The sequence below is a fragment of the Pogoniulus pusillus genome, chromosome 16, assembly GCF_015220805.1.
Source record: "Pogoniulus pusillus isolate bPogPus1 chromosome 16, bPogPus1.pri, whole genome shotgun sequence".
In the NCBI taxonomy this organism is placed as follows: domain Eukaryota; kingdom Metazoa; phylum Chordata; class Aves; order Piciformes; family Lybiidae; genus Pogoniulus; species Pogoniulus pusillus.
This window is the reverse complement of record NC_087279.1, coordinates 19,741,393-19,764,697: the sequence shown is the minus strand read 5'-3', so window position 1 is coordinate 19,764,697 and position 23,305 is coordinate 19,741,393. Positions and strand designations below refer to the sequence as shown.

At 55.8% G+C, this 23,305-nt stretch overlaps 3 protein-coding genes across 9 annotated transcripts; 2 read left to right on the top strand and 1 right to left on the bottom strand.

Annotated features, from left to right (window-relative positions):
• Positions 1-58: 58 nt before the first annotated feature.
• Positions 59-11,561, bottom strand: CCDC71 (coiled-coil domain containing 71). 2 transcript variants are annotated; one of them, XM_064156896.1, is made up of 3 exons: positions 11,486-11,561; positions 7,749-9,029; positions 59-830 (listed from the first exon to the last, which is right to left on the bottom strand). In XM_064156896.1, the coding sequence occupies exon 2, from the start codon at positions 8,966-8,968 to the stop codon at positions 7,775-7,777; it is 1,194 nt and encodes a 397-aa protein (XP_064012966.1). In that variant the 5' UTR covers positions 8,969-9,029; positions 11,486-11,561; the 3' UTR covers positions 59-830; positions 7,749-7,774. The 2 variants fall into 2 exon arrangements, with proteins under 2 accessions (XP_064012966.1, XP_064012967.1); XM_064156897.1 differs by having other exon boundaries at positions 7,749-9,021; positions 11,486-11,549.
• A 213-nt stretch (positions 11,562-11,774) lies between these two features.
• LOC135182601 (uncharacterized) lies at positions 11,775-16,304 on the top strand. The gene is made up of 5 exons (XM_064156895.1): positions 11,775-11,955; positions 12,028-12,413; positions 13,419-13,579; positions 13,977-14,109; positions 15,592-16,304. The coding sequence occupies exons 1-5, from the start codon at positions 11,805-11,807 to the stop codon at positions 15,787-15,789; spliced, it is 1,029 nt and encodes a 342-aa protein (XP_064012965.1). The 5' UTR covers positions 11,775-11,804; the 3' UTR covers positions 15,790-16,304.
• An 88-nt stretch (positions 16,305-16,392) lies between these two features.
• On the top strand, positions 16,393-21,222 carry KLHDC8B (kelch domain containing 8B). Of its 6 annotated transcripts, none has more exons than XM_064156888.1 (6): positions 16,393-16,815; positions 17,597-18,066; positions 18,910-19,074; positions 19,267-19,491; positions 19,736-19,824; positions 20,577-21,222. In XM_064156888.1, exons 2-6 carry the CDS (start codon positions 17,694-17,696, stop codon positions 20,835-20,837), a joined length of 1,113 nt encoding a protein of 370 aa, XP_064012958.1. In that variant the 5' UTR covers positions 16,393-16,815; positions 17,597-17,693; the 3' UTR covers positions 20,838-21,222. The 6 variants fall into 6 exon arrangements, with proteins under 6 accessions (XP_064012958.1, XP_064012962.1, XP_064012963.1 ...); XM_064156892.1 differs by having other exon boundaries at positions 19,736-19,837; XM_064156893.1 differs by having other exon boundaries at positions 19,736-19,850.
• Positions 21,223-23,305: the final 2,083 nt, after the last annotated feature.

The following is a 23,305-nucleotide window of genomic DNA, read 5'->3' as shown; positions in this document are numbered from 1 at the left end:
AGCAGGAATCCAGGGAGGAGCAGTTTGGCAGGGCACAAAGAGAAGCTGGACACACCAGGCAGTTCAGAGCATCATTTTACTGAAGGGCTGGACACCAGCTAGGACTTTTTAACAGAAAGTTCACTTAATTTAAGAAAAAGACAGTCTGGTTTTTGTCCCATTTCCTCCAAAGAGCAGAATAACACTAACGCTGTCTTTTCACCAAACAATGCCATTCCAAAATATACAACACTGAGTGTGGAGCAGCCCAGCCACGTATTCAACATTAAATATTAATATAGCTTCGGAAACATTCTACACAAACAAGTGAAAGAGTAAAAAGTTCACTCGGGAACAAGATGGTCAGTTGCTGTCAATCCACCATAGGAAACTTTTGTGACTCGCCATCCCATGGGCTGCAGTTGTTGCTCCCCTGCTGTGCCTCAGGATTCCTAAACACCAGGGGATGCCCATGGCTGAGCCAGCAGCACTGGTCCCAGCTGGCTTGGATTTGGATGTCTTACAGACAGCAGTCAGCAGAGAGAAGTCTGAGGGGCCAGGCAGCGGCCAATCACAGCCCCATGTCCCTCAGTGTGGCTGCGGTGATGCACTCCTCGGGAGTGTTGTGCCTGCAGCAGGAGCAGGGAATGGTGTCACACACCGCACTCACCCCACCACCACTGCCGATGCTCCTTTGGTCCCGCCACAGGCCTGGGCAGAAAGGTGGAGCAGGGGCAAAAGGGGAGGTATTTCATGGGGTGGCTCTCCAGCATCTTCTCTTTTACAACAGCACGGCATGCCTGACTGCGCTGTGGGAATCACTGGACTCTCACAGGGTCTGCCTGTAGCAACTGGAAAGGAAAGGGCTAATTAAGACAATGAGGAGAGTCCCAGAAAATAATAAGGCCTTTATGGGTCTCCCCGGGGCAAGGCCTAATTGTCCCCACAGGGGAAGGTATTTTGGATGCTCACTGGAGAAGTGCTACCCCCTGCACGGGGACCCAGTGGGTCTTTAAGTCAGCATGCACAGGATGGGAAGCTCTGCAAGCCAGGGAGAGGGTCATCTGCCCCACGGGCACCAGAGCAGGATTAGTTTGTGCAACTAACAGACAGAAACCAAGGGTTAGGAGGGGCACCTCCAAGAAGGACCCCCCTCAACCCATGCCCCAGAGCCTGCAGCACAAATACTTGTGCGATGCTGCCGGACAGGGCAGGACAGGCTCTGTCACCTGGGTAGGGACAGAGAGGAGGCAGTGCTACATGTGCAGATTCCCTCCTGCACAGAAGCTGGTTGGCCTGATGCTGATGGCATCTTTGGTTTCCCCTAATCTCAGCTTCTTGCTTTTCCACCAGACTTCCTTCAGCATCACGGCTTTGGAGGCAGCAGCTGGCCATGCTGTGAGTGCCAGCAGTGCCACACCTACAGACAGGGTTCACTTGACACTCGTGACTAACCTAGTAAGGAGAGCTGACTCTCCTGCATTCTGGGACAAGAGCTCTGCTCCAGCAGTCAGTGAGGCACCTGGCACCTTCCTAACAGCACCAATTCCAGGCAGAAGCAGGCTGTGAGGAGAGGGAAACTCAAGCACTGCTCCCTAGCACAGAGGCCCAAACACGTGGGCCTGGGGACAACCTCCCCTGCTGCTCTCTGCACAGGTGGTAGCAGCACACCCAGCTCACAAAGTCACAGGCTGCAGCACTCTTCAGGAGGTGTGAGGTGCCCCAGCTGTCCTCTCCTCAGGCTACCTCAGCTACCCACCTGACCACAGGAGCAGACAGGCCAGTGCCGTTCTGAAGACTGAGCAGAAACCACTACTTCCATGCAAATTAACCAAGCTGCTTAAGCAGCAAGTGCTCCACACCGACTGGCACGGACCCTGTCAATCACAGCCAAAACAAGGACACTCCCAACTAAACCTGCCCGGGAAGCTGCTCGGCTTACATCACACTGTCCAGCTGCAGCTGAGAAACAAACCTGCTCTCCATACCCACATGTACCTTGTGCTCTGGCCAAAGGCTCGATTAGCTCCCAGAAGAAGCAGGCAACTTGCACCCAACGGGGAGGGCAGCTGGAGTGGCTGTACTTCTTTGCATGCTGGCAAGATCTGGCTGTGGACACAGCACAAGTTGCAGCAGAAAGGGCACAAACTGTGTGCTCAAGCCCAACCCTCAAATCCCTCCAGCCTCTCCTGTCCCAGGGAACTTCCACCAGCCCCACTGGTGGCCACTGCTGCTGGTGTGTGAGGGAGGCTCACAGTACATGTGGCACAGCCCTGCAGGGCTGCGGCATCACCCACCCACACATGCTGCTCTGCCCCCAGCTTCCCTGCAATGCTATCAGCTGGCAACGAGCTCAACTTTGTGCAACGAAGCACCAAGCAGTGAGAGGTTTCAGCCTACTGCCACTCTGATCCTGCAACCATGGGTGCTGCACACTGGAGAGGTGATGCCCTGGTCTGAAATAACACCAGTGGGCTACAAAACAGAAGTAACAAAAGAATCCCTTTTTATTTTGCAGAAAATAGCTTAAAAAATTCTGAGCAAGGATCACTAGGGCAGCTGTCTCTGAGTGGGGAAGGCAAACAGTTTGGAAGCAGCAGCATGGCTTGCAGGGGGGAAGGCCAAGGAGAAACTTTTCCAACTAAAAGCAGTGGCAGATGGTGAAATCTGATCACTGTGGACATGAGCCTCAAAATGTTTCTACCAATTAACAATGTGATTTCAACCGGTAACTGATGTCAGCTTCCCCTCAGCTGCCTGGGGACAAGCTGCTCTCCCCACAGACCTCGCTGGCAGACATCAGAAGCATGCAGGAAGCTCAAAGACCTTGTCTGCTGGAGGCAAAGCATAAACTCTTGCCTCTTGGCAGCTGAATAAAAGGAGAAATTATTTCCACAAAATCAGTTGGAAGAACAGCCCTTTGACCGCTGGCTGAATCATTTCTAGAAGTGACAGTGGCACAAATCCATGCAGTAAAAGCATTCCTAAGAATCTCCAAAGCTCTGGCTTGTCACAGTGCCCAGCAACAGCATGGCCCAGGTTAGGCACTTGGACGAATTCAAAGTGACTAATTCAGAAACAGGTCTGAAGAACCTGCATACAGCATAATCAGCAGAGAGCACAGCACTCCAGGCAACACCTTTCTGTGTGCCCTGCCAGTCACTGCTGCCCAGACCCCCCGAAGGCAAGCATTACTCTGCTGTCAGAGAATAACATGGGGCGGAAGGACCTCTGGAGGATGAGGTCTTGTGACACCAGGTCTTGGGCAGATGTGATTTGATCAAACCCTTCACCTTCCCTAATCACAGAATCACCAGGCTGGAAAAGACCTCTGAGATCATCAAGTCCAGCCTATAACCTAACAGCACCACATCAGCTAAACCATGCCACCAAGTGCCACATCCAATCTTTTCTTAAAGACTTCCAAGGATGGTGACTCCACCACCTCCCTGGGCAGTCCATTCCGGTGCCTCATCATCTGTTCCATGAAGAAGTGCTTCCTAATATCCAACCTAAACTTCCTCTGGCACAGCTTCAGACCATGCCCTCTTGTTCTGTCACTAGTGGCCTGGGAGAAGAGCCTGACCCCACTTGACTACAACTTCCTTTTAGGTAGTTGTGGAGAGTGGTAAGGTCCCTTCTAAATCTCCTCTTCTACAGGCTGAACATCCCCAGCTCCCTCAGCCTCTCCTCATCAGACCTTCCCTCCAGCCCCCTCACCAGCCTCGTCACTCCCCTCTGGATCCACTCCAGCACCTCAATATCCTCCTTGAAGTGAGTGGCCCAGAGCTGCACATGCAGTGCTCAAGGTGAGGCTTCAACAATGATGAGTAAAGGGGCAGAATGACCTCCTTAGTCCTGCTGGCCACACTATTCCTGATACAGGTCAAGAAGCCATTGGCTTTCTGTGCCAGCTGGGCACACTACTGGCTCATGCTCAGCTGGTTGTCACCCAACACCCCCAGGTCCCTCTCTGCCAGGCTGCTCTCCAGCCACTCATCCCCCAGCCTGTATTGCTGCATGGGGTTATTGTGGTCAAAGTGTAGGACCCTTACTTGGTTCTGTTGAATCTCATCCCACTTGCCTCAGTCCACTGACCCAGCCTGCCCAGGTCCCTTCCGCAGCATCTTCCTACCCTCCAGGATATTGACTGCCTCCCAACTTGGTGTCATCCACAAATTTACTGACAGTGAACTCGATTCCCTCATCCAGGTCATCGATAAAGATGTTGAAACACCAGACTGTAGTGCCCACAGCAAAGCCCTTGAGCAGCAAGAGTCTAAGGGCCAAGATGACAGGAGCACCTGCACCTGTCCTCTAGACAGAGGACAGCAGAACCAGCCACCACAGGCTGCACAGCACCATGTCTGCCCGCATTAGATGGCCATTGGCACGAGGGTTCTAAAGCCCCTCTTGTGAATAACAATCATAAAGTCGTTAAGGTTGGAAAAGACTTCTAAGGTCATCATGTCCAACTGTCAACCCAACACTACCATGACCACTAAAACCATGTCCCAGAGTGCCACAGCTGTGCAGGTTTTTTTTAAACATCTACAGGGGTGGTTACTCCAGCAGTAACCATCCTGTTCCAATGCCTGAACACTCTTTCAGTGAAGACATTTTTCCTAATATCCAATCTAAACCTCTGCTGGTGCAACTTGAGGCCATTTCCTCTTGTCCTATCACCAGTTACTTGAGAGAAGAGACCAACACTCATCTCACTACAACTTCCTTTCAGGCTGTAGAGAGCAGTAAGGTCTCCCTTCCAATTTCTCTTCTCCAGACTAAACAATACCAGCTCCCTCAGACACTCCTCATTAGATCTGTTCTCCAGACACCAAGCTGCACTCCTTCCAGCTAAGTTTCCAAATGACCTGTGAGGATGAAGAAGAGAGATCAAGAGGGCAGAGAGTTGAGACTGGGGGCCCTGCAGTCTTAGAGTTGTGCAGAAGAGGTGACGAGAGACTGAGCTGATGATGGGTAAGTTCCTGAGCACGGAGCTATGCGGTGCTCACTTCCCTGGCAGAAACCTCAGTGGCACAGAAGTATTTTCAATGCTCATCTCTCACTCTGCTGCAGAAGACCTCTGGCTGGTGGCCTGGGAAGGACATAAGATGAGCTGCCACCACTAAACATTTGCAGCATTCAGTCTGGTGCCAGGAAAGGCATGGCAGCACTAAGGCAGTATGTTTTGCTGCATGTACAAGCCAAGTCCTTGACTGGCAAAGACCCAAGTTGTGCAGACCCTGGGTAAAAAATGCATCTGGAGAAGAAACACAGTGAAGAAGAGGAATGTGGCTGGATAAGCTGGCTTCAGGTGCTCAGCTTCCTGCTCAGGCTGGAGGAAAAGCAACCTCAACCTGAATTCAGTCCTGTTGATGCATGGCTGTTTTTCCCATTGGAAGCCAGGCGCTCAGCTGGGATGCCTGCATTGCACGAAGAGGCTCCAGAGACAGCTCTCAGTGCCCTTATAAGGGGCTGGGAAAAGAGGAAGCTGCCGAGCAGCCTGTCAGACAGTGGTAGTTCAGGGCCCTCCTAGGGAAACGGCCAAAAAGAGAAACTCCAGCACAAGACTTCAAGACCTGGCATTTGAGAGCGTGGGAACAAGAAAGGTCTGAAGGAATGGGAACAAAAGGGACAAAGCAGTATTTGGCCAGTGAACAGTGATGGAGGACTCCTGCATCATCCAGCATCATGTCAGGACAGGGAACTCTCTGTCAGGGCATTTTAAAATACAGAAGCAGAAGAAAATGTTTCTCCTTCCTCTGCAGCTGGCCAGTGGCATTCACAGGGCAGCCTCAATACTGCAAGTTACGGATCTCTGCGAGCAGCACAGACTCGCACAGTAAAACCACACAGAACCCAAGCGTGTGACTCAGAACCTGCAATCACCCCTGGAGGGAGAACCTCCACTCTGCTCTACCTGGGCAACAGGGGAGAATCCCAACTGTGCCTTGGGACCCTCAGCTTCCCTGCACTCTCACTCGCTCACGAACCTCCTCTCTGTGCCATGGTTTTCCTCTCTGAGCAGAGGATTAGATACTGACCCCTTTTACAAAGTGCTGAAATCCAGCCAAGTGCTAGGGAGGAGCTGAAACGTAAGAGCTGGGGCTTCCCAGGGGAGCTCACCACTTCAGCCAATGTCCACAGAGATTACCAGGTCACACAACTGGTATTTTGAGCTGGTGAGAGAATGAGTGGATTACTGGCCTGCTGCTGCAGAAATCTGAACGTGCAGTGGCATACAGAGCTGGGCTCATGCTGGGGCTGATGCTTCTTCCCCTCCCCACGCCACCAGGTACTGCTTTTGCAGTATCCCAATGTAGGTATTTGATTGGAGACTGCCCCGCATAGGTGACAGTGGCAGCACTCAGTTCCAGTGTGGTGTTTGTCCTGTGGCTTGCAGGAGAGGAGATTGGATCTCCACTCCAGCAGTGCACAGTCTGTACTCACGCCCAACAACACGCCCCGGCACAGGAAGGCCAAAGCAGCCATCTGCAGTTCCACAGTGCCTCCTGGGGACAGGCAGAGCCTGCCCTCCGGGAACTTTCACACCTGCCACACACCTTCTCATAACATCCCAGCACAATACAGTGCTGATCTCCCCTCCTACCGCTCTACTCTTACAAACCAACACAAAGAAACTCACTACATTTAAGTATTGGCATACATCCTCTCATCCTGCTTTTCTGCTTTAATTCAGGCTCAACTACCCCACTGAGCTCTGGCACCCGCAGGATGTATCTGATACACTCCAAGACAGGCTTTTGTCTTCTTTACTTGGACCTAGAGCCTGCTATTTAAACACCCAGCAACAGCAAAGCAGTAAAGTGGTGGGCAGGACGCTTAGGCAATTCCTATAAACAGCTCCAGCCCTCTAGGCTCTAACAGTCAGTTTGTGTTCCACACCTGCACCTAGTTTGCAGGAGAGCTGAGCAACACTGGGTGCTGATAAGGAACTGCTCTTTGGAGGCAAACCTCTACCACGAGTTCAGAGCTTCTGCTACAACGGACGGTGGAGGCACCTAGAGACATCAGGCAGACTTGCAGGCAGCAGCCTTTTAACAGTCCCTCGCTCTTGGGCAGAGGTAATACCAAAAGTATGATTAAAATGATCAGCTGGTAATTCTCCAAATGGCTTGGAGTTTCTGGAGACAAACAAGTGGCTATAGCTTTGCCTGCCCCTGAGCTGCTCCAGAGAGCCCAGAACAGGCTGTCACAACACTAAATCACAAAGAAATCCTGGCACCTTCCAACAAAAGACTGGCTGAAGGGGAAGGGGGGCACAAAAGCTATCAAACCCAGTCCCAGAGGATGGAAAAAGTGCATCTTCCCACAGTTTCTGGGACATATGCACATATATGGATATATAGATATATAAAGTTATAAAATTTGATCAAAATAAACCCAGTAAATGTACAGAGCTTGGAAAAAGAGCAATATCACAGTGCATCAATGTCATGGAAAAGTCCCATGTCTTCCCCCTGCACAAGAGTGCAGCCTGCCACATTCCAGAGGGTGCCCACAGGAAGCGAGCTCTCCGGCCTGCTCAGCTTGCCGTGGGTGACAGTCACCATCCCACCTTCCTGAGCAGACTCTGGATAGTCTGCAGTCAGTTCTGCAGAGCAGTGGTAGACAAGCAGCAACAGCATCACAGCAGGCTGCTCTGTCTGCAGGTTAGTTGACACATCATCACTAGGCACCAGAGATCCACACTCACTCTTAAATGTCTCCACACTCCAGTGCCAGGCTTGTGTTTATGTACTTACAAAGAAAAGTGACCAAGTGAAGAAACTCATGGGACGCTGTGAGAGTAGGACAAGGGCTGAATTCGGATCACAGGGGACAGGTTGACCCTAAGAATCTTCTGTGCTCTCCTTCTCACTTCATCATCAGAGGAAGAATTGCCCACCTTGATGGCCTGGAATTTCATCAGGTTCAAAGCACTCTGAGCTCGTCGAGATTTGTTCCTGACAGGAACAGTATTTGCTTTTTTCCTCTGTGGTGCTTCTCTTGCCTCTGTAGCTCTTCTCTTCTTTCGCCCGACGCTCTCCCGGTAAGTGCTGCTGTCCTTCCATTCTGTTTTCCCTACCAGAGCTTCCTTATCCTTGATTTTCAAGGTCCTGGACTGCTGTGTTGTGGTGCAGCCTTGGGACGAGCTGCCCGTGATTCTCCCGTTGAGGACTCCCGAGGCTTTGCAAGCATTGCTCTCCTGCAGCACACCCCCCTTTGGTCCCTTCAGCAGATTTAAAGCAAGGGTGGCAGGATCTGGTGCTTTCTTTACTAAACGCTTGTATCTCTTACCTTCTGTCACTTTAGTGGCCTTGCCTGAAGAAAACTGCCTTGGTGGACTTGCAGCCCTGAGGAGTTTAAGGTTCGAGGGTGAGATCCCAACACGCCTTCGTGTGTATTTGGACTCCAAACAGGATGTGGTAGTTTTGAGTGGCACCAGAGCTTCCAGAACCACTGACAGTCTCATGGCTGGATAAACATTAGGATATGTGCTTGAAGAGTAGCCCCGTGACGTGGCCTTGGACGTGCCGGATCTTGTCTGCTTCAAGGAGCTCAAGAGGAGATTTGTGGAATCCCCTTTCAAGACTGACTGAGCAGAGACTCTGGAGGAGTTCACTGAAAGGCGGGTGGGTGAAGCTGGCACCCCTGCCATAGCCGCGGTGCATCTAGGTGGGCCCTTGGCAGACTTGGTGGCATCGGCGCAGCTGTGCTGGACACTCTCCTTCGTGGGACTCGGTGTGTCTGCTGTGCACGAGCTGTACCCGTACACATCCTTACTCCTCAGAACCGTGGGCTGGTAGCCCTCCTCCTTGAGGCTCTGAATGAAGGCCACCAGTTGGGTCTCTGTGTCAGAAAGGTCCTTGGACATTGGGTTGAAGACTCGGAGGGCTTCCTCCAGCACTTTCTGTCCTGCAGAGGAAATTCTTGACCAGGAATGGACTGCTTTTTCTTCCACATTGTTCACTGCAATATTCATGGCATTAGTCAAGTGAGTGCTTTAAAAAGGTCCAAATTACTGGAAAAACAAGCCTTGACACCTCAAAAGGAGAGAGAAAACAGTTAGCTTACAGCAGCTGAAATCACCTTGCATTTTTAAGCAGGGAGACGAAACCATTAAGCTTAGGTGTGACCACTTACAAACATCAGGTCAGACCCTAGGCATAACTCAAATTAGAATCCCATCACTCATTCATCTCTGAGGTGAAACTAAAACACCTTTCACAGAAATATCCTCAAAGCTAAAGAAAGATTTCAGGCAATCCCACTCCACCTATCCCAAGATGCAGGGTTCCAATGGGTAACTCAGTAAAATCTTGCAGCTTGTTTCCAAGTGGAGGCTGACACACCCTAGCTTTGAGTAACCAGTTCTCCTTTCCCTTGGTAAAGGTGCCCTTTTCTGGATCCTCTCCCTGTACATGCACCAAGAAAATCATGATCAAGCCACCTCAATATCGAGCCTCAATGTTCAAATCTACCCCTGCACCACGTTCAATTTTCCAGCTTCTTAACTGATTCTGACCAAAATGATTCTAAGCCTCTGCCAAAGCAGCATCTTCTACCTGAAGACCTGACAGCAGACCCACAGGCTATTTCAGTTGTGCTCCACTGATTCTGAACACAGTGGCAAGGCAACATCAGCCCTTGCTGTTCTCTTATTTGAACAATGGTCTGCAACTTGCTGTCACAGTAAACTGGTGTTGATCCAAGGGGACTCACTGCCAAGTGAGGAGGAGGCAGGAAATTCAAGCTGGGCAGCATGAAGGAAACACACCACCAGGGCCAAGTGTACAATGGCCTGACTGACAGCCTTGAGATCATTCTCAGGGCACTACACAGGCATCTTCCTGGGACAAACTCACTAATTATTGCTTTAAATAAAAAATAAGAGACTGAAGAGCAGCCCAGGAAGGACTTTGTGCTGCACCCAGGAGAACTCCAACCTTCTTATGCTAAACTGGCAGCCACATCAGCTCTGCAGCTGGACACTGCACTGAGCAGCTGTAAAATCTTTAGTTCCACTAAGTCTTACAAACAGTCATTTTTGGGGAAATGCAGAACATGTTGGAGGCACTGCTGGAGAGGGCAGCACACAGGCAAAGAAGCTGTGATGGAAAAGTTAGTGCATGAGCAGACAGAGCAAGGAACACGTAGGATGTTCCTCCCAGAACTCTGGTGTCACCGCAGTCATGGGAGCGCCAGCGACCAAAGGGTGCCTGTGCTGCCAACAGCAGCACAAGCAGGAAAGAGATAGGAGCCAAAAGCAGCTGGAGAAGGGGAAGCACAGGTCAGCACTGAGGCGTAAGAGCCTACACATGATGGACTAATCTCAGTCAAGTGCTCTGCAGACGTCACAGCAGAAGGAGGATTTAGAGAATAATGCAGTTGTTCTGCAACAGGCAGGGGGGGATCTCCCACAGAGGAGGGGAGGCAAGCAGGGAAATGCTCTGCCACAGCCCTGGACAGCATCATCAGCCACCTCCGAAGTGAACAAGTGGCAGCAGGCACAGTGAAGCCAGCAAGAGTGTAAAGCTTAATCCTGATCTAGTAGAGAGGGAGCAAACAACGGAGAAGCACAGGTAACAACGCAGACTCAACAGGCTGTAGAACAGATAATCTCCAGGCTGCAGCAGGCCCAGGAACAGCTGGGACACCGGAAGGGCGATTCTGGTGTTGAATGGAGAGGCTGTGACATCTCAACGGGGACAGGACAGCTCAACATCTACCTACATTGTCTCTCTTTGTGCGGTGCAGCTGTAGGAGCAAAAGCCGGTCACGAAAAGGCATGCCTCAAGTCTGCCCACCCGACAGCAATTCCTCACCGACTATTCTACTGGAGGATGAACCTCAGCTAACGTGCCAAAGGGCCACAGGCCCGCACTAGCACAGGGGCAAGCATTGTGCTGGCAAAACCTTCCTGTAAGGTTCGAACGATGCCAATGCGAGTTTAGCTGCCCCGTGTTCCGGGCGTGAAGCTGGAGGGAAGGGTTGTACAGTGCTGCTCCGGGTACACTAAGGTGGCTACTGGCCTGGCCCAGAAGCAGGTCTGGGGCAGCCTGTGGAGGTGGCGGCTGGTGGAGACTCGAGGGGGCTGGCCGCGGCTCAGCCTCCCCTCCCGGCCCACCCCTCGGTGGAGCGGATGCCCCTTCCCGAGTGCCCGTCCCTCGCACCACACCTCCCAGGCCCAGTTCGGTACGAAGGGACCGGCGGGAGACCTAGTCAGGCTGGCGGAGCCCCGGAGCGAGTAGAGCCTTCTCCAGCGCCGGTACCCTCCCACCGGGGCTGCAGGGAGGTGATTGGTGCAGACAGCGGGTGCGGCCCCCCACAGCTCGGCCGGCGCCAGCTTCTGGGCCGGGGGGGAGGTGAGGGCGGGGGCCGGGGCGGGGCCCTCGGCACCGCGGCTCGGCCTTCAGCGCCCGGAGGCCGCCCCGCCGGGCCGCTCGGCAGCGCCCCCGCCCGGGAGCGCGGGGCCCGGCCACCGCCGGCTCCAACCTACCGGCCGCCGCCAGACCCGCACCCGCCGCCGCGCCGCCACCGCCGCTCCAACATGGCCGCCCGCGGAGCGGCCGGAAACGGCCCCCGCTTCCGCTTCCGGCCCCCTCCCGCGGACAGGGCCACGCCCACAGCGCGGCGGCGGTTCGGCCACGCCCCCTGCCCGCGCCGCGCTCGCAGTGTCCATGGCAACCGCGGGGCGGCCGCCGGCGGCGAGCGGCAGCGCCCGGGCCGCCAGGGGGCGCCGGCAGCGGAAGCGAGGCGGACGGAAGCGGCACCGTTTCCAGGTAACGGCGGCACGGCCGCGGCTGGGGCCGGTGGCGATGAGCGCCGGGGCCGGGCGGCGGCGGCTGGTGCTACATGTGGACCTGAACAACACGGTGGTGGCGGCAGACGCGGTGTCGGGGCAGGGCCCGCGGGCCGCCCTTAACAGCTTCCTCTGCACCGTCACCTGGGGCCGCGACGGGGCCTCCGGTGAGCGACGGGGCCAGGGCCTGAGGGGTGTCCGGGTACGCGGCGAGGGCTGACCGCTGTCCTCTCTTACAGGCGAGTGGCAGTGGGCGAGCGACCGGCCTTCCCTGGCCCCACCGTGCCCCGGCGCCATCAGCTATTACAGCCACCGCGGCCGCGACCCGGCCTTCACGGAAGCGGGCCCCGGGCAGTGCTTCGGCAGCCTCCACGACCGGCACTTGCAGCTGCTGGAGTGGCCGGGCCGGCCGCACGACGTCTTCTCGGTTCAAGGAGAAACTAGCAAGCGCTACCACCTTATCCTGCCAGCTTTCTTTCGTCTTCTCGACTCCCTGCACCGGGACGGGAGGGACTTCGCCGTCATCTTCCGCACCTTCGGCACCGACCTGCCTCGTGCCCTCCGGGCTGTGAGCTGCGCCCTGGCCGGACAGCACCCCCAGTTCCCGGCCCTGCGGGATGTGGCAGTGAGTGGCACCCCAGGGGCCCAGCCTGCAGCCGCATCGGCTGCACAAGGCGAGCAGCCAGCCTGGCTTTCATACCCAGCTCCTCGGGATGAAGCCGTCCTGCACACGCGCGGCATGTATACAGATCCTGTGTGGGAGAGGTCTCTCCTCAGGGTGTCTCAGGCTGGGCAGAGCATTCCTTCTCTGGATGTGCTGTGTACAGCTCTGGAATCCTCAACACGGGAGAGACGTGGACCTGTTGGAGCTGGTCCAGAGCAGGCCACAAAAGTGATCCAAGGGCTGAAATGCTTCTGCTGTGGGGACAGGCTGAGAGAATTAGGGATGTTCAACCTGGAGAAGAGAAGGCTACAGGGAGACCTTACTATAGCTCTCCAGTATTTCAAGTGGGCCATGAAAGATGGGGGCAAGGTTTTTAGCATGGCGATGGGGCGATGGTTTTAAAGCTAAAGAGGAGAGATTTAAGCTAGATATAAGGAATCATATTTTCACTATGAGAGTAAAACTCTGGCACAGGTTGCCCCACCCTTGGATACATTTAACGACAGGCTCTGAACAGCCTGTCCCTACCCACTGCACAGGGGAGAGATTGGAAGACCTTTAAAGGTCCTTTCAACCCCATATACTCTGTGGTTATCCCAAAGAAAGACTGCTGCAGCAGAGTGGGTCTCCCTGGCTCAGAGCTGAGCACAGCCATGATCTCCCCTGCCCCATATGCCGGTCAGGAACACTGGGAATGATCTTCAGACAATGCTTCAGGTGTTCCTCAGAGCGCTGGTGGGGAATGGGAACTGAAATGGGGGCAGCATACAATTAGGAGGTCATTCCTTTCCACCTCCTATGGAAAGGGAATGATTTTTGTTTGGAGAGACTCCACATCTTCCAGCACTGTCCTCCCAGTCTGCAGATGGTGGGGAGTCTCCATCCTGCTGCTTAGTGTCTGACAAGGCACAAACCAACCTGTCTGCTGTGATAATTTTTCCACTCCTGCTTTCTGCCATCCTGCAGCTGCCTGTGGACCTCACTCCTGGCCAGATACGCTGCAGTAAGCGAGAGGTGGTGCTGACAAAGGGAGCAGAGCGGCTGGCCACCCGGGAAAATGGAAGAAAACTTTATGACTACTTCAGCTCCTTTGAGGGAATTGGAGGCTTCCAAGACCACTTTGACTGGTGAGAAATAGGGCACCGAGGAAGTGGATTGAACATTGAGCTTCTCCTAGTTTGAGATTGGTCCTAGTTCTGAGGGTTTTACATTGCTGGAGCACCTATCGTTTACGTGCTCCTCATTTTTCCTGTGGGCACCCTGATGGGGTTCTTGCATCTTTCCTCAGGTCCCCATCCCCTGGTGTACCTCCTATTGTTCTCCCAGCACCCCCTGATTTGTCTCTTTGCTCCAAAATGCCTCTTTCCCAGGAGGCAGCAGCAGGCAGAGGCACAGGCTGATCTCTGTCTTACATCTCTGTCTCCAAGGTTGCTCTGAGCCTGCAGCAGAGCCTGGGCTGCTTTTATCTGAGAGCTGTCAGTCTCTCCCTTCCCTGACTGCTGCTTCTCTTGCTTGCTGTTTCAGGTGGTCTAGAAATCAATTCTCTTCTCAGGGTGGGAAGCCCCTGTGGATTGACCCTCATGATCCTGGTGTTCATCACATCTTCATTGATGACAACATCCGTTTGGATGATGCAGACACCATCGTTCGTCCCCAGGTAGGCAACTGAAGGCCTGTGCTGGGGGCTGTCCCCACTGGGGTCAGATGCACTTTGTCCCCTTTGCCCAAACACAGGGCTGCAAAGGGAGATCATGGCTAGCCCTGCTCTCACTGCACCCCATGCCACCAGCATCAGTGGCAGCAGTGCATGGGGCTGCCTGTGCTTGCCTCTGAGCGCTCCAGGTCCACCAGATGAGTCGTCCCCACTGCCAGCAACAGCAGCAGTGGTGGCAGTCAGCCTCGGGCTGCACCTTGTCTGTGGCACTGAGTTGCAAGGACAGTGTTTTTGGGGGAGTGCAGGGAATGTTCCTGCAGGCAGAAATGTGCCTGTCATCTGGACAACTGTGCTCAAGCAAGAGCTGCAGATTCACAGGCAACCCTGAACCTCTCCCCATTTCCATCTGGGAAATAAAAGCACATGGAGAGGGAGAAACCTGGTCAGCAGTGTTTGCCAGGCAGCCAGGGAATGGTGAGGGATGGGATGCTCACTGGATATTCCCTTCCATGTAAGATCTCTCAGCTTGTGTGCTTTTAACTGATGTCAGGTGTCACTGCCTGGAGCAGACCTGTCAAAAATAGACTTTGATCTGTGCCATGCCTGATCTGGGAGAGTTACTGTGGATGGCTCTGCAGCCAGCAGCCAGCTGCTACCTCTGTATCTTCAGCAGACAGAATGTGGTTCACAAAGCGATGCTTGCTGCATTTCAGCCTCAGGCTGTTTCCCTCATCAAGGAGTTCTTCTTTTCGTGGTCTGTAGCCAGCATGTCTGGTCCGTCAGGCTGCTTGGCTTGTCTCAGGGCAGCCATGCAGCCAGCCCCAGGCCTGCCCGAATACCATGTGAAGCAGATAGGATCAAGCCATAGTGGCAGCAGACCTCTCTGGAGTCTTGACTCATCCCTCCTGCTGGGACATTGCTGTCCTGCAGCCAAGATCCATATGTTGGATGTCAGCTTCCCTTTCTCTTGCATCACCAGCTCTGCAGGGCTGTGCTTGTGTTAGTGACAGTAGCAGGGCATCACTGGGAGGGAAAGAGGTTGCCAGGTGTCCTTAGGCAGAGCTGTGGTAAAGATCAGAAGGTGAAGTCCTTGTTCTCTTCTGTGTGATGGCAGTGGAGGCCAAAGGGGGAGCTTTTGGTGGGGCATTTCCAGGTGTCGACTGCTTCACAGAGCTGCTTTCTTTAAGCTGTGTGGTGTGGCCTTTCCCCTAGAGGAACCCGAGTCCCATGCCAGGGGGGTTTGGAGCCACAGGTACTTTCTGGGAGGGAGGGGAAATCGGGAGAAACTCCACCACCTACTGCTGGAGGAGAGACAGGAGGCTCTGCTCTGTACCACTGACTCACAGCCAGCGTGAAAGTGCCCATCGGAGGAGGAGGACAGGGTACCTGTGCTGCTGCAGGGCTGGGCACTGGTGCCAGGCATGGTCCTAGCACCACTGCCTGCAGAGGGTGCGAGTGCTTCTGTGCATCACTCTCTCCCTGCAGGTGTTCTCGGAGCCGGGCAGCAGCAGCGCCCGGTGTGCTCCCACCTCAGAGCTGTACAACGTGTGCCTGGTGCAGACCAACCTGCTGGAGGCTATTGCCAATGAGGACTATTTCCTGCACTGCGTGAGGAGGTGTGAGGAGAACTATGACCGTTACCTGGCCTGCATGGAGAAGGACACCCTGGGCCAGCAGCAGTGATTGCACCTTGTGCAGCTGAGGAGCTCTGAACTGGGACACCCTCTGCTTGCTGCTGCACGCAGCAAACTCCTGGGCTGCACTCCTGCTTCAAGCTGTCCCCTTTCCGACGCGTGATGTGCACACTTAGTCCTACCTGGAGCCTCCGTGCCCAAACACAAGCCTCCTGGGAGGCTGTGTGATGGAATCTCTGGAGGAAGTGGCTTTCCTTCCCTTGGTAGCATGGCGGGGAGCTTCCTGCTTGGCTGGAGCCTCTTGTCAGACAGCACTGCCTGTTGTGCCAGCAACTCTGTGGCCTGGAGCTAGCTGTGTCACTCCAGTCGCCAGGCAGGGCTGCAGCAGCAGCACAAGCAACCGCACAGTTTTCATGCCTCCCTTCCTGCTCCTGCACCAGTGACTGGTGTGGAGCTGGGGTGAGCACAGTGTTACTGGTGGGAAGCCTCAGTGCCATTCACACCCTGGTGCTCTCCCTGACAGAGCTAGCAATGCCCATTTTTAAAACAACCCTTTAGAGCTTTTTTTCTGGTGTGTTTTCTGCCTGGCCCTTGGCTCTACCAGTGCTGGTGGGTGGAAAGCACCGTTCGCGGCACGTTAAACTGCAGGGCTCAGCTGGGTGGGGACAAAGTGACAGCTGAGGGTTTGGGACCCGTGAGCACCTTTCTAACGCTGCCGAGACAGAGCAAGGCCGAGTTCACTCCCTGTCCCTGGCAGCCCCTCGGTGGGCGTTCTTTCCAGGGCAGGATGGTGGCTGCTGAGCCCCGTGAGCTGGGTGCTGAGTCGGCTGCCGCACTGGCAGCGTGTAGCGGAGGAGTGCAGAGCCGGGAAGGGTCTTTCCAGCCCTACTTCCTGCTGCAGCTCCGTCCTGGCGGGGTGACCGACAGCACCGAGGGCCTCAGGAGGGCCGGCAGAAAGAAGCGGGACCTGGCGGGGGGGTCTGGGCGGGCGCGGCACCGCCCCCGCCAGTAGCAGGCGGGCCCGGCGCGGGCGGCATCGCGGAGCGGCGGGGACAACGGCGGAGCGTGCGGAGAGGTGAGCGCGACCACGCTCCCTGCCCCGCTACCGGTGGCGGGGCGTCGCGGAGAGCCGGGTGGTGAGGGCTGCGGGCAGGAGCCGCCGAGAGTACCGGTGGGTGCGGGCTGTGCAGCAGGAGCCGCCGAGAGCTGCGGTCCGGTGGCGGTGGGCTGCGATCCGAGAGCGTGAGCATTGGGGGTCCGGACTGTGCACTGGGAGCTCTGGGGAGTGGGAGCGTCGGGGAGGTACGAGCCATGCACTGAGAGCCCCGGTGATGGCGGGGAGGGAGTCCTGGGACGCGGGAATCTCGGTGCGTTGAGACCGTACTCCGGGAGCCCCACGGAGCGGCAACCCGGTGTGCAGGAACCTCGAGGAGCAGAAACCCCGGTGGACGCGGGCAGAGAGCCCAGAGCGTGGGTGCCCCGGTGGGTGCATATTGGGAGGTTCGGGCAGTGGGAGACCGGAGAGGGTGGGCAGGCAGCCGCAGAGTGCAGGAGCTCCAGGTAGGTGCAGGCAGAAAACCTTGAGTGGGGGGAGGATGTGTGCGGGATAGGATGGGCAGAGAGCCTCGGAGAGCAGGAGCTCGGGCACTCGGAATCTGGGTGAGTGCAGGCAGGGAGCCCCAGCGAGCAGGAGCTCTGATGGGTACAGGCGGGGAGCTTTGGGGTGCAGGAGCTCCAGTGGGTGCAGGTGGGAGTCCCGGAGAAGGGAGGCTGTCACACTGCCGAGGTTCGCTGCCTTGCCAGGACTGAAGGCTGTGGTGGGTGTCTGGGTGCTGACTCCGGTGCTCTTCCCACAGGAGCTGGTGGGCAGAACCAGGTCAGCGCTGAGCCAGGCCGGATGGGCAGCACAGCAGCGCCAGAGCCCGGGGATCCCCGGGGTGGCTGAGCTGGCCCATGGCGGCAGGTGCAGGCGCCTTCGCATGGGTCACCTTCCCTGCCTTGCCCACGAAGCGTGTGTACTGCAGTGCTGCGCACCGTGATGGGCAGCTCTTTGTGCTGGGCGGCTGTGGGGGGGGTGGGAGAGCTCTGGGTGCTGCCGAGGTGCTTGACCTCCTGGCACAGCGTTGGACCATGCTCCCACCGCTGCTCACACCACGGGCAGGCGCTGCTGCCCTTACCCTGGGCAAGCAGATCCTGGTCGTGGGTGGCGTGGATGCGGCACAGAGCCCCCTTGCTTCTGTCGAGGTCTACCACGTGGATGAGGGCAAGTGGGAGAAGAAGGCAGCTTTGGCTCAGCCCTCCATGGGCATCTCAGCTGTACAGAGAGGTGAGGAATGGGGCTGGGGCTGCAGGTACCTCTACTGCCCAGAGAAGCTGGGGATGCTCAAATGGGATTTGAATCCCACTGCTGCTTGGGTTACACCTAGCAGCCAAATTTGCCTCTGCTGCTTGGCTTACACCTAGCAGCCAAATTTGCCACTTAAGTACAAGGCTCCTGCCCCAGAAGCTCTGTTCCAGACGATGGTTGGATTGTGCAGAGACCCTGCAGGTGTGAGAGCCTCTCCCAGCTACCGTGGCTGGAAGCTGTGGCAGGCCATCTTGGCACGCTGTGCACTGAACATGCTGTGATTCTTCCCAAACTTTGCTGAGCAACCTCTGAACTGTGGCACAACCCAGCAGCCTATGTGCCAGGAGCTGGGGTTGGTCTCCATATGAGGTGCCTGCCATATCTACTCTGGCTGCGAATGCCATGGCATGGCCCAGGCTGCATCAGGGTGGGCAGGGCAGAAGAGACAGCAGGGCAGTGGGGGGAGTGGACAGGGGTGCTGGCAGCACCAGGAACAAGAGCAGGATTTGGCAGCATGTCTGTGTTGCCATGGTGTCTCCAGGGAGATTGTACTGCTGAGAATAATTAGAGCCAGTGGCCTTATGCTCCACTCTGCGCCTGATGAATGGGGTGGAGAGGGCTCCAAGGGGATTCCAGCAGGGTCACAACATTGCTGGATGCAGGTCTGGTCACAATGACTGTCCTCCAGCCACCCTGGAACAGTGACTGTCTGTGGGGCTTGGCAATGTCTATACTGTCTGCCCTGGAGGGCACGGTGGGGGGACTCCCAGCCCTGTGGCACTGCCCACAGTCCCCACAACCTCACTCCTGCCTCTTTTGCAGATGGGGCCGTCTATGCACTGGGGGGAATGGGTGCAGACACCTCTCCCCAGGCACTGGTCCGTGTCTATGAGCCAGCAAAGGACCACTGGCAGCCCCTGCCCTCCATGCCTACCCCCTGCTATGGGGCCTCCGCCTTCCTGCAGGGCAACAAGATCTTCGTTCTGGGTAGGTGCCACAGAGGCGAGCTGAGCAGCCTCTCATGCCCCTGCACTTTCCCTCCTCTGCCTCTCTAGACCGTGGAATGACCTGGTGCATCCTTCGTGGCTGCTGCAGCTGGCAGGCCCCTTCCTGCTTGCTGAGCACAGTGATGGTGCCAGCTCAGGGTGCCAACAGCCACAGCATCTTGTCTGTGCACAGGGGGCCGGCAGGGCAAACTGCCTGTCACTGCGTTTGAGGCCTTTGACTTGGAGACGAGGAGCTGGACACGCTACCCCAGTGTCCCCAGCCGCCGCGCCTTCGCTGCCTGCGCCATGGCTGACGGGGTCGTCTTCAGCCTGGGGGGGCTGCAGCAGCCAGGGCCCCACAACTTCTATTCCCGACCGCACTTTGTCAACACAGTGGAGATGTTCGATCCCACACAGGGTGAGCTCTGTCCCTGGGTGGGGTGAAAGCATCCCCTGTGGGTAGGGAATGCTTCCCTGGGTCTTGGTGAGGGGTGTCTGTGAAGCACACAGTTCATCCAGGCTCTGAGCATCAGCCCCTTGCAGCCGTGGTGAGTCCTATGCTACACTTCCTGGCCCCAGGCAGCTGTTAGCCTAGGGAAGTCCGGACCTCAGTGTGCAGAGAGGAACCTCTGTGGTGGATGCTTACACCCTCTTGTTCCCAGGTGCATGGAGCAAGCCAAGCCGTGCTGTCCGCATGAGGGAGAAGAGAGCTGACTTCGTGGCTGGCTGCCTGGGAGGAAGAGTGGTGGCTGTAGGTGGCCTCGGTAATGCCAGGGGGTGGGCGTGTGGCCGTGTTCCTATCCCCATCCTTTGTGGTGCATCAGTGACCTATGCAACAGTGAGGAGGTTGGCTGTGCAAAACCACATGGATACTGCAACACTGTCTGCAGTTGTGTCCCTTTTGTGCCCCCCAATGCTGGAGGGACTTTTATTGCCGTGCCCCACAGGCAGCCTACTTGATCCTGTCACCCCTTAGCTGGGCTCTCCTCAACTCACATACAGTGTGCCAAGCTCACACAGCCCACACCGGCTCAGCCCCAGCATGCAGGGCTGTAGCACTGCACCCCTTTCCCGAGAGAGCTGGGGAAAGGTTAGTGCTGTCACTCAGCAGTAGGCATACAGCAGTGAGTGCTGCCTGAAGAGCCTAGCTCCAGCTGCAGCACTCTAGCCCTGCAGTGAGGTGAGTGGTGTTGGCCAGATCCCTGCAGCATGGTATTGCTTCTGAGCCTTGCAGCAGCTGGAGCTGCCCCCTTGGTGATCGTGATGGCTGTGAGGTGCTGGCACACGGGCAAAGCCAGCAGGGCAGCAGAAGTGCCAGCAACCCTCCCTGTAGGAATGCGACTAATCCTCTTGCAACCCTGCTAATTGCCTCTAGGATTGCAGACCTCTGCAGCACAGGGCTCAGACTGGCCACCGCTGGGGGCCGTGGCTGGGGCATCCAAGGCGTGTGAAGGGGCTGCAGGAAGGGCTGCGGAGGGGCTGATGCTTTTCTGTTTCCCGCAGGGAACCAGTCCTGCCCACTGGTCTCAGTGGAAGGGTTCAGCCTATCGCAGAAGAAGTGGGAGCCGCTGCCCCCCATGCCCACTGGCCGCTGCTCCTGCTCCAGCTGCCCAACGCCCAGCCTGCTCTTTGTCATTGGTGGGGTGGCCCAGGGTCCCAGCGGTGCCGTTGAAGCTCTATGCCTGCGTGACACGCCCTGAGCAGGGCCCTGAGGACCAGCCTTGGCCGCGTACCAAGTGCCTGAAAACAGGGACAGGGGTGTAAGCACCTGTGCAGGCAGGTGGCCTGGCCTTGGGAAGCCACCACCCTGTGACGCTGGGGTGCAGAAGCAGGCGAGGTTGCTGGCCATGCTTCGGAAATCCCTCTGGGCTCCTGCACTGCTGTGGCAATGGAGCCCAGGGCAAGAATCCTGCCTGATGGAAGGGCTGTAGCTGGTGGCATGCAGGGAGCAGTGGCGGCAGGACTGTCACTGGCCATGCTGCCCTGTCCAGCCCTATCCATGCTGCGGCGTGTCCATGCCATGTGTGTAGCAGTGAGTGCTGTGTCGTCGTAGACCCAGTCAATGTCTCATGTAGCACAGAGGTGCCCTGTAGCTCAGTGCCTAGGAGGTGATGTAGCACCTCAAATAAATGAAAGAAATAGAACTCTACCTCACTGGAGTTGTGTCATCTCTGGTTATCCTTCTCTGGGCTGGGACATGCTGCAGTCTATTGGGAAACCCTCTCCCAAGGGAGAGCCTAGTGATCTCTTGCCCAGCAATGCACCATGCAGTAGGGCTGGGACAGCTCTTGCTTCTCTCCCTACTGCCAGGGAGAGCAAAGCAATGTGTTGTAGGATTCCAGCCTTCATTTTGGAGAGGGAGAGTTGAGCAGTGGCCACCCTACCTCAATAGAGCCTTGCTTCTGCTCAGCCTCTCCTGTCAGTGAAGTTGCTGCAAAGGGTGAAGCAGCAGCAGGAGAGGAGCTTTGTTGGAGGGAGCCAGAGTGCAAGACAGGGCAGGGAATGGCTGAGAAATAATACAAGGTGTCTAATGATGCCAGAAGCTCCTGGGCCAAACCCAGTGCCATAGCCCTGTCTCAAAGAATGGAGCATGGTTGGTGCCTGGGAGAGCCAGATCAAACTGTGTCCATCTCCCCCAGGCAGGAACACTGCCTCTCATGGAAGAGAAGGTAAGCTCTGTATCCGTGGTGTCTCTTGATGATGTTTAGGAGTGCACAGCAAGACTGTTGTGAGAGTAACCCCTCCAACTGCCTGGTGCTATGAGCTCCCTCAAGCCTCCTTGGTGTGGGCTCCACACAGAGTCATGCACATCGAAGCAAAGAGTGGCAGCAGGCACAGGCAAGGGATTCAATCTTTCACTGATACATTAGCAAGACCTCACATGTCCAGGTAAATACTGAGTGTGGATGTCTGACCTTTCTGAGAAGACAGGGGTGTGATCCTCAGATGGGTAGCAGGGCCAGAGAGGCGGAGGCCAAATCCTGGCAGAGTGCTGCAGCATCTGGCATGTTGCTGGGGCAGGCTGCACCATCTGCCAGGGGCACCGCGCGTGGGGAAAAGTTGGAAGCGATTCAGAAAAGAGCAGTCACTCACACAGCGTTTTCGGTGTCACTGCCCTGTCACTTCCACCACCTGCCCAGCACAGCACAAGGGGATCTGTCCCAGTGTGTCACCTGCGTTTTGGGAGGAACATCCTGGGATAGCTGGGCTGGCTGTACCTCAGCTGGAGTCATCCCTGCATCTGCCTCTAGAGTTGCCATAGAAACCACCGCTGTGCCAGAGCCAGCATCAACAGGGAGCCCCGAATTAGTGACTGATCTGTACCTTGGCAACTGGAGAAGGTCAATGGCTCCCACTGTGCTGGGGGTGCTGGACAGAAGAACCCCTTCTCCGAGCATGACATGGCTCCAACCTATGAATATTACATCAGCACTCCATTTCACAGTAGTCTCTGATCTGTTCCTCGGTAGCTTTTTCTTTCTCAGGGTCCTGAGAGGTGATGGACCCTCTCCCCCACTACCAGTGCCGCCTCAGTACCTCTCCCCAACCTGCCAGCCCTTCCCAGACACCACTGAGGTGCATAAGAAATTCACTCTCACCAAAACTTTAGTCATGAGGGATCCTAAATCATGGAGCTGCACTGGAAATGCAGACCTGATTAATAAGCTTTTCCTGCGGGAGCATCACATGGGTGGGATAAATCAGACACTGAGTCACCAGCAAATTTACATCCCTAGGTGCCAGCCTTTCAGCTTTCCCTGTTGCTGGTGGGGTAGCCATTGCTGCTTTCTCCAAAGTCAAGGTGATGCTGGCTGCAAGGGCTGGGAGATGCCAGTGGGGGAAACTGTGGCTTGGGAGCCCCTGTTGTGGTGTTTCCAGCAGTGGGGCCAATGGTCCCTGCCCCACAAGGGGTTTAACCCCCTTCTTGAAAGTCTCTGGATTCATGCATGGGGTTGTCTGGCACATCAACCCACCACAACACCTTTTGGCTTCTTTCTTACACCTCAGGAGAAGATAAATCCATGACTGCTCCTGAAAGTGTGGATTTGTCGTTGTTTTCTATCTTCTCTTTGAGGCACAGGACCAGGAGGTGAGGAAAGCAGCCAGAACAGTGGCAATAGACATGTTAGGGTAGATGGAGAAATCTTCAGACAAAGGGATGACGTCCTAACCACCCTTGAAGGCTGACACATTATTAACAGAAGACCTCTAGTGAGATACTAATGAAAGAA

Excerpts from the sequence above, each read along its gene's own strand:
- CCDC71 (XM_064156896.1), bottom strand. The coding sequence starts at position 8,968 with ATGAATATTGCAGTGAACAATGTGGAAGAAAAAGCAGTCCATTCCTGG.
- LOC135182601 (XM_064156895.1), top strand. The coding sequence starts at position 11,805 with ATGAGCGCCGGGGCCGGGCGGCGGCGGCTGGTGCTACATGTGGACCTG. Across the intron at positions 11,956-12,027 it reads GGGCCGCGACGGGGCCTCCG|GCGAGTGGCAGTGGGCGAGC; the intron begins GTGAGCGACGGG and ends CCTCTCTTACAG. Across the intron at positions 14,110-15,591 it reads ACACCATCGTTCGTCCCCAG|GTGTTCTCGGAGCCGGGCAG; the intron begins GTAGGCAACTGA and ends CTCTCCCTGCAG.
- KLHDC8B (XM_064156888.1), top strand. The coding sequence starts at position 17,694 with ATGGCGGCAGGTGCAGGCGCCTTCGCATGGGTCACCTTCCCTGCCTTG. Across the intron at positions 19,075-19,266 it reads CAACAAGATCTTCGTTCTGG|GGGGCCGGCAGGGCAAACTG; the intron begins GTAGGTGCCACA and ends GTCTGTGCACAG. Across the intron at positions 19,825-20,576 it reads TGGGAGGAAGAGTGGTGGCT|GGAACCAGTCCTGCCCACTG; the intron begins GTAGGTGGCCTC and ends TGTTTCCCGCAG.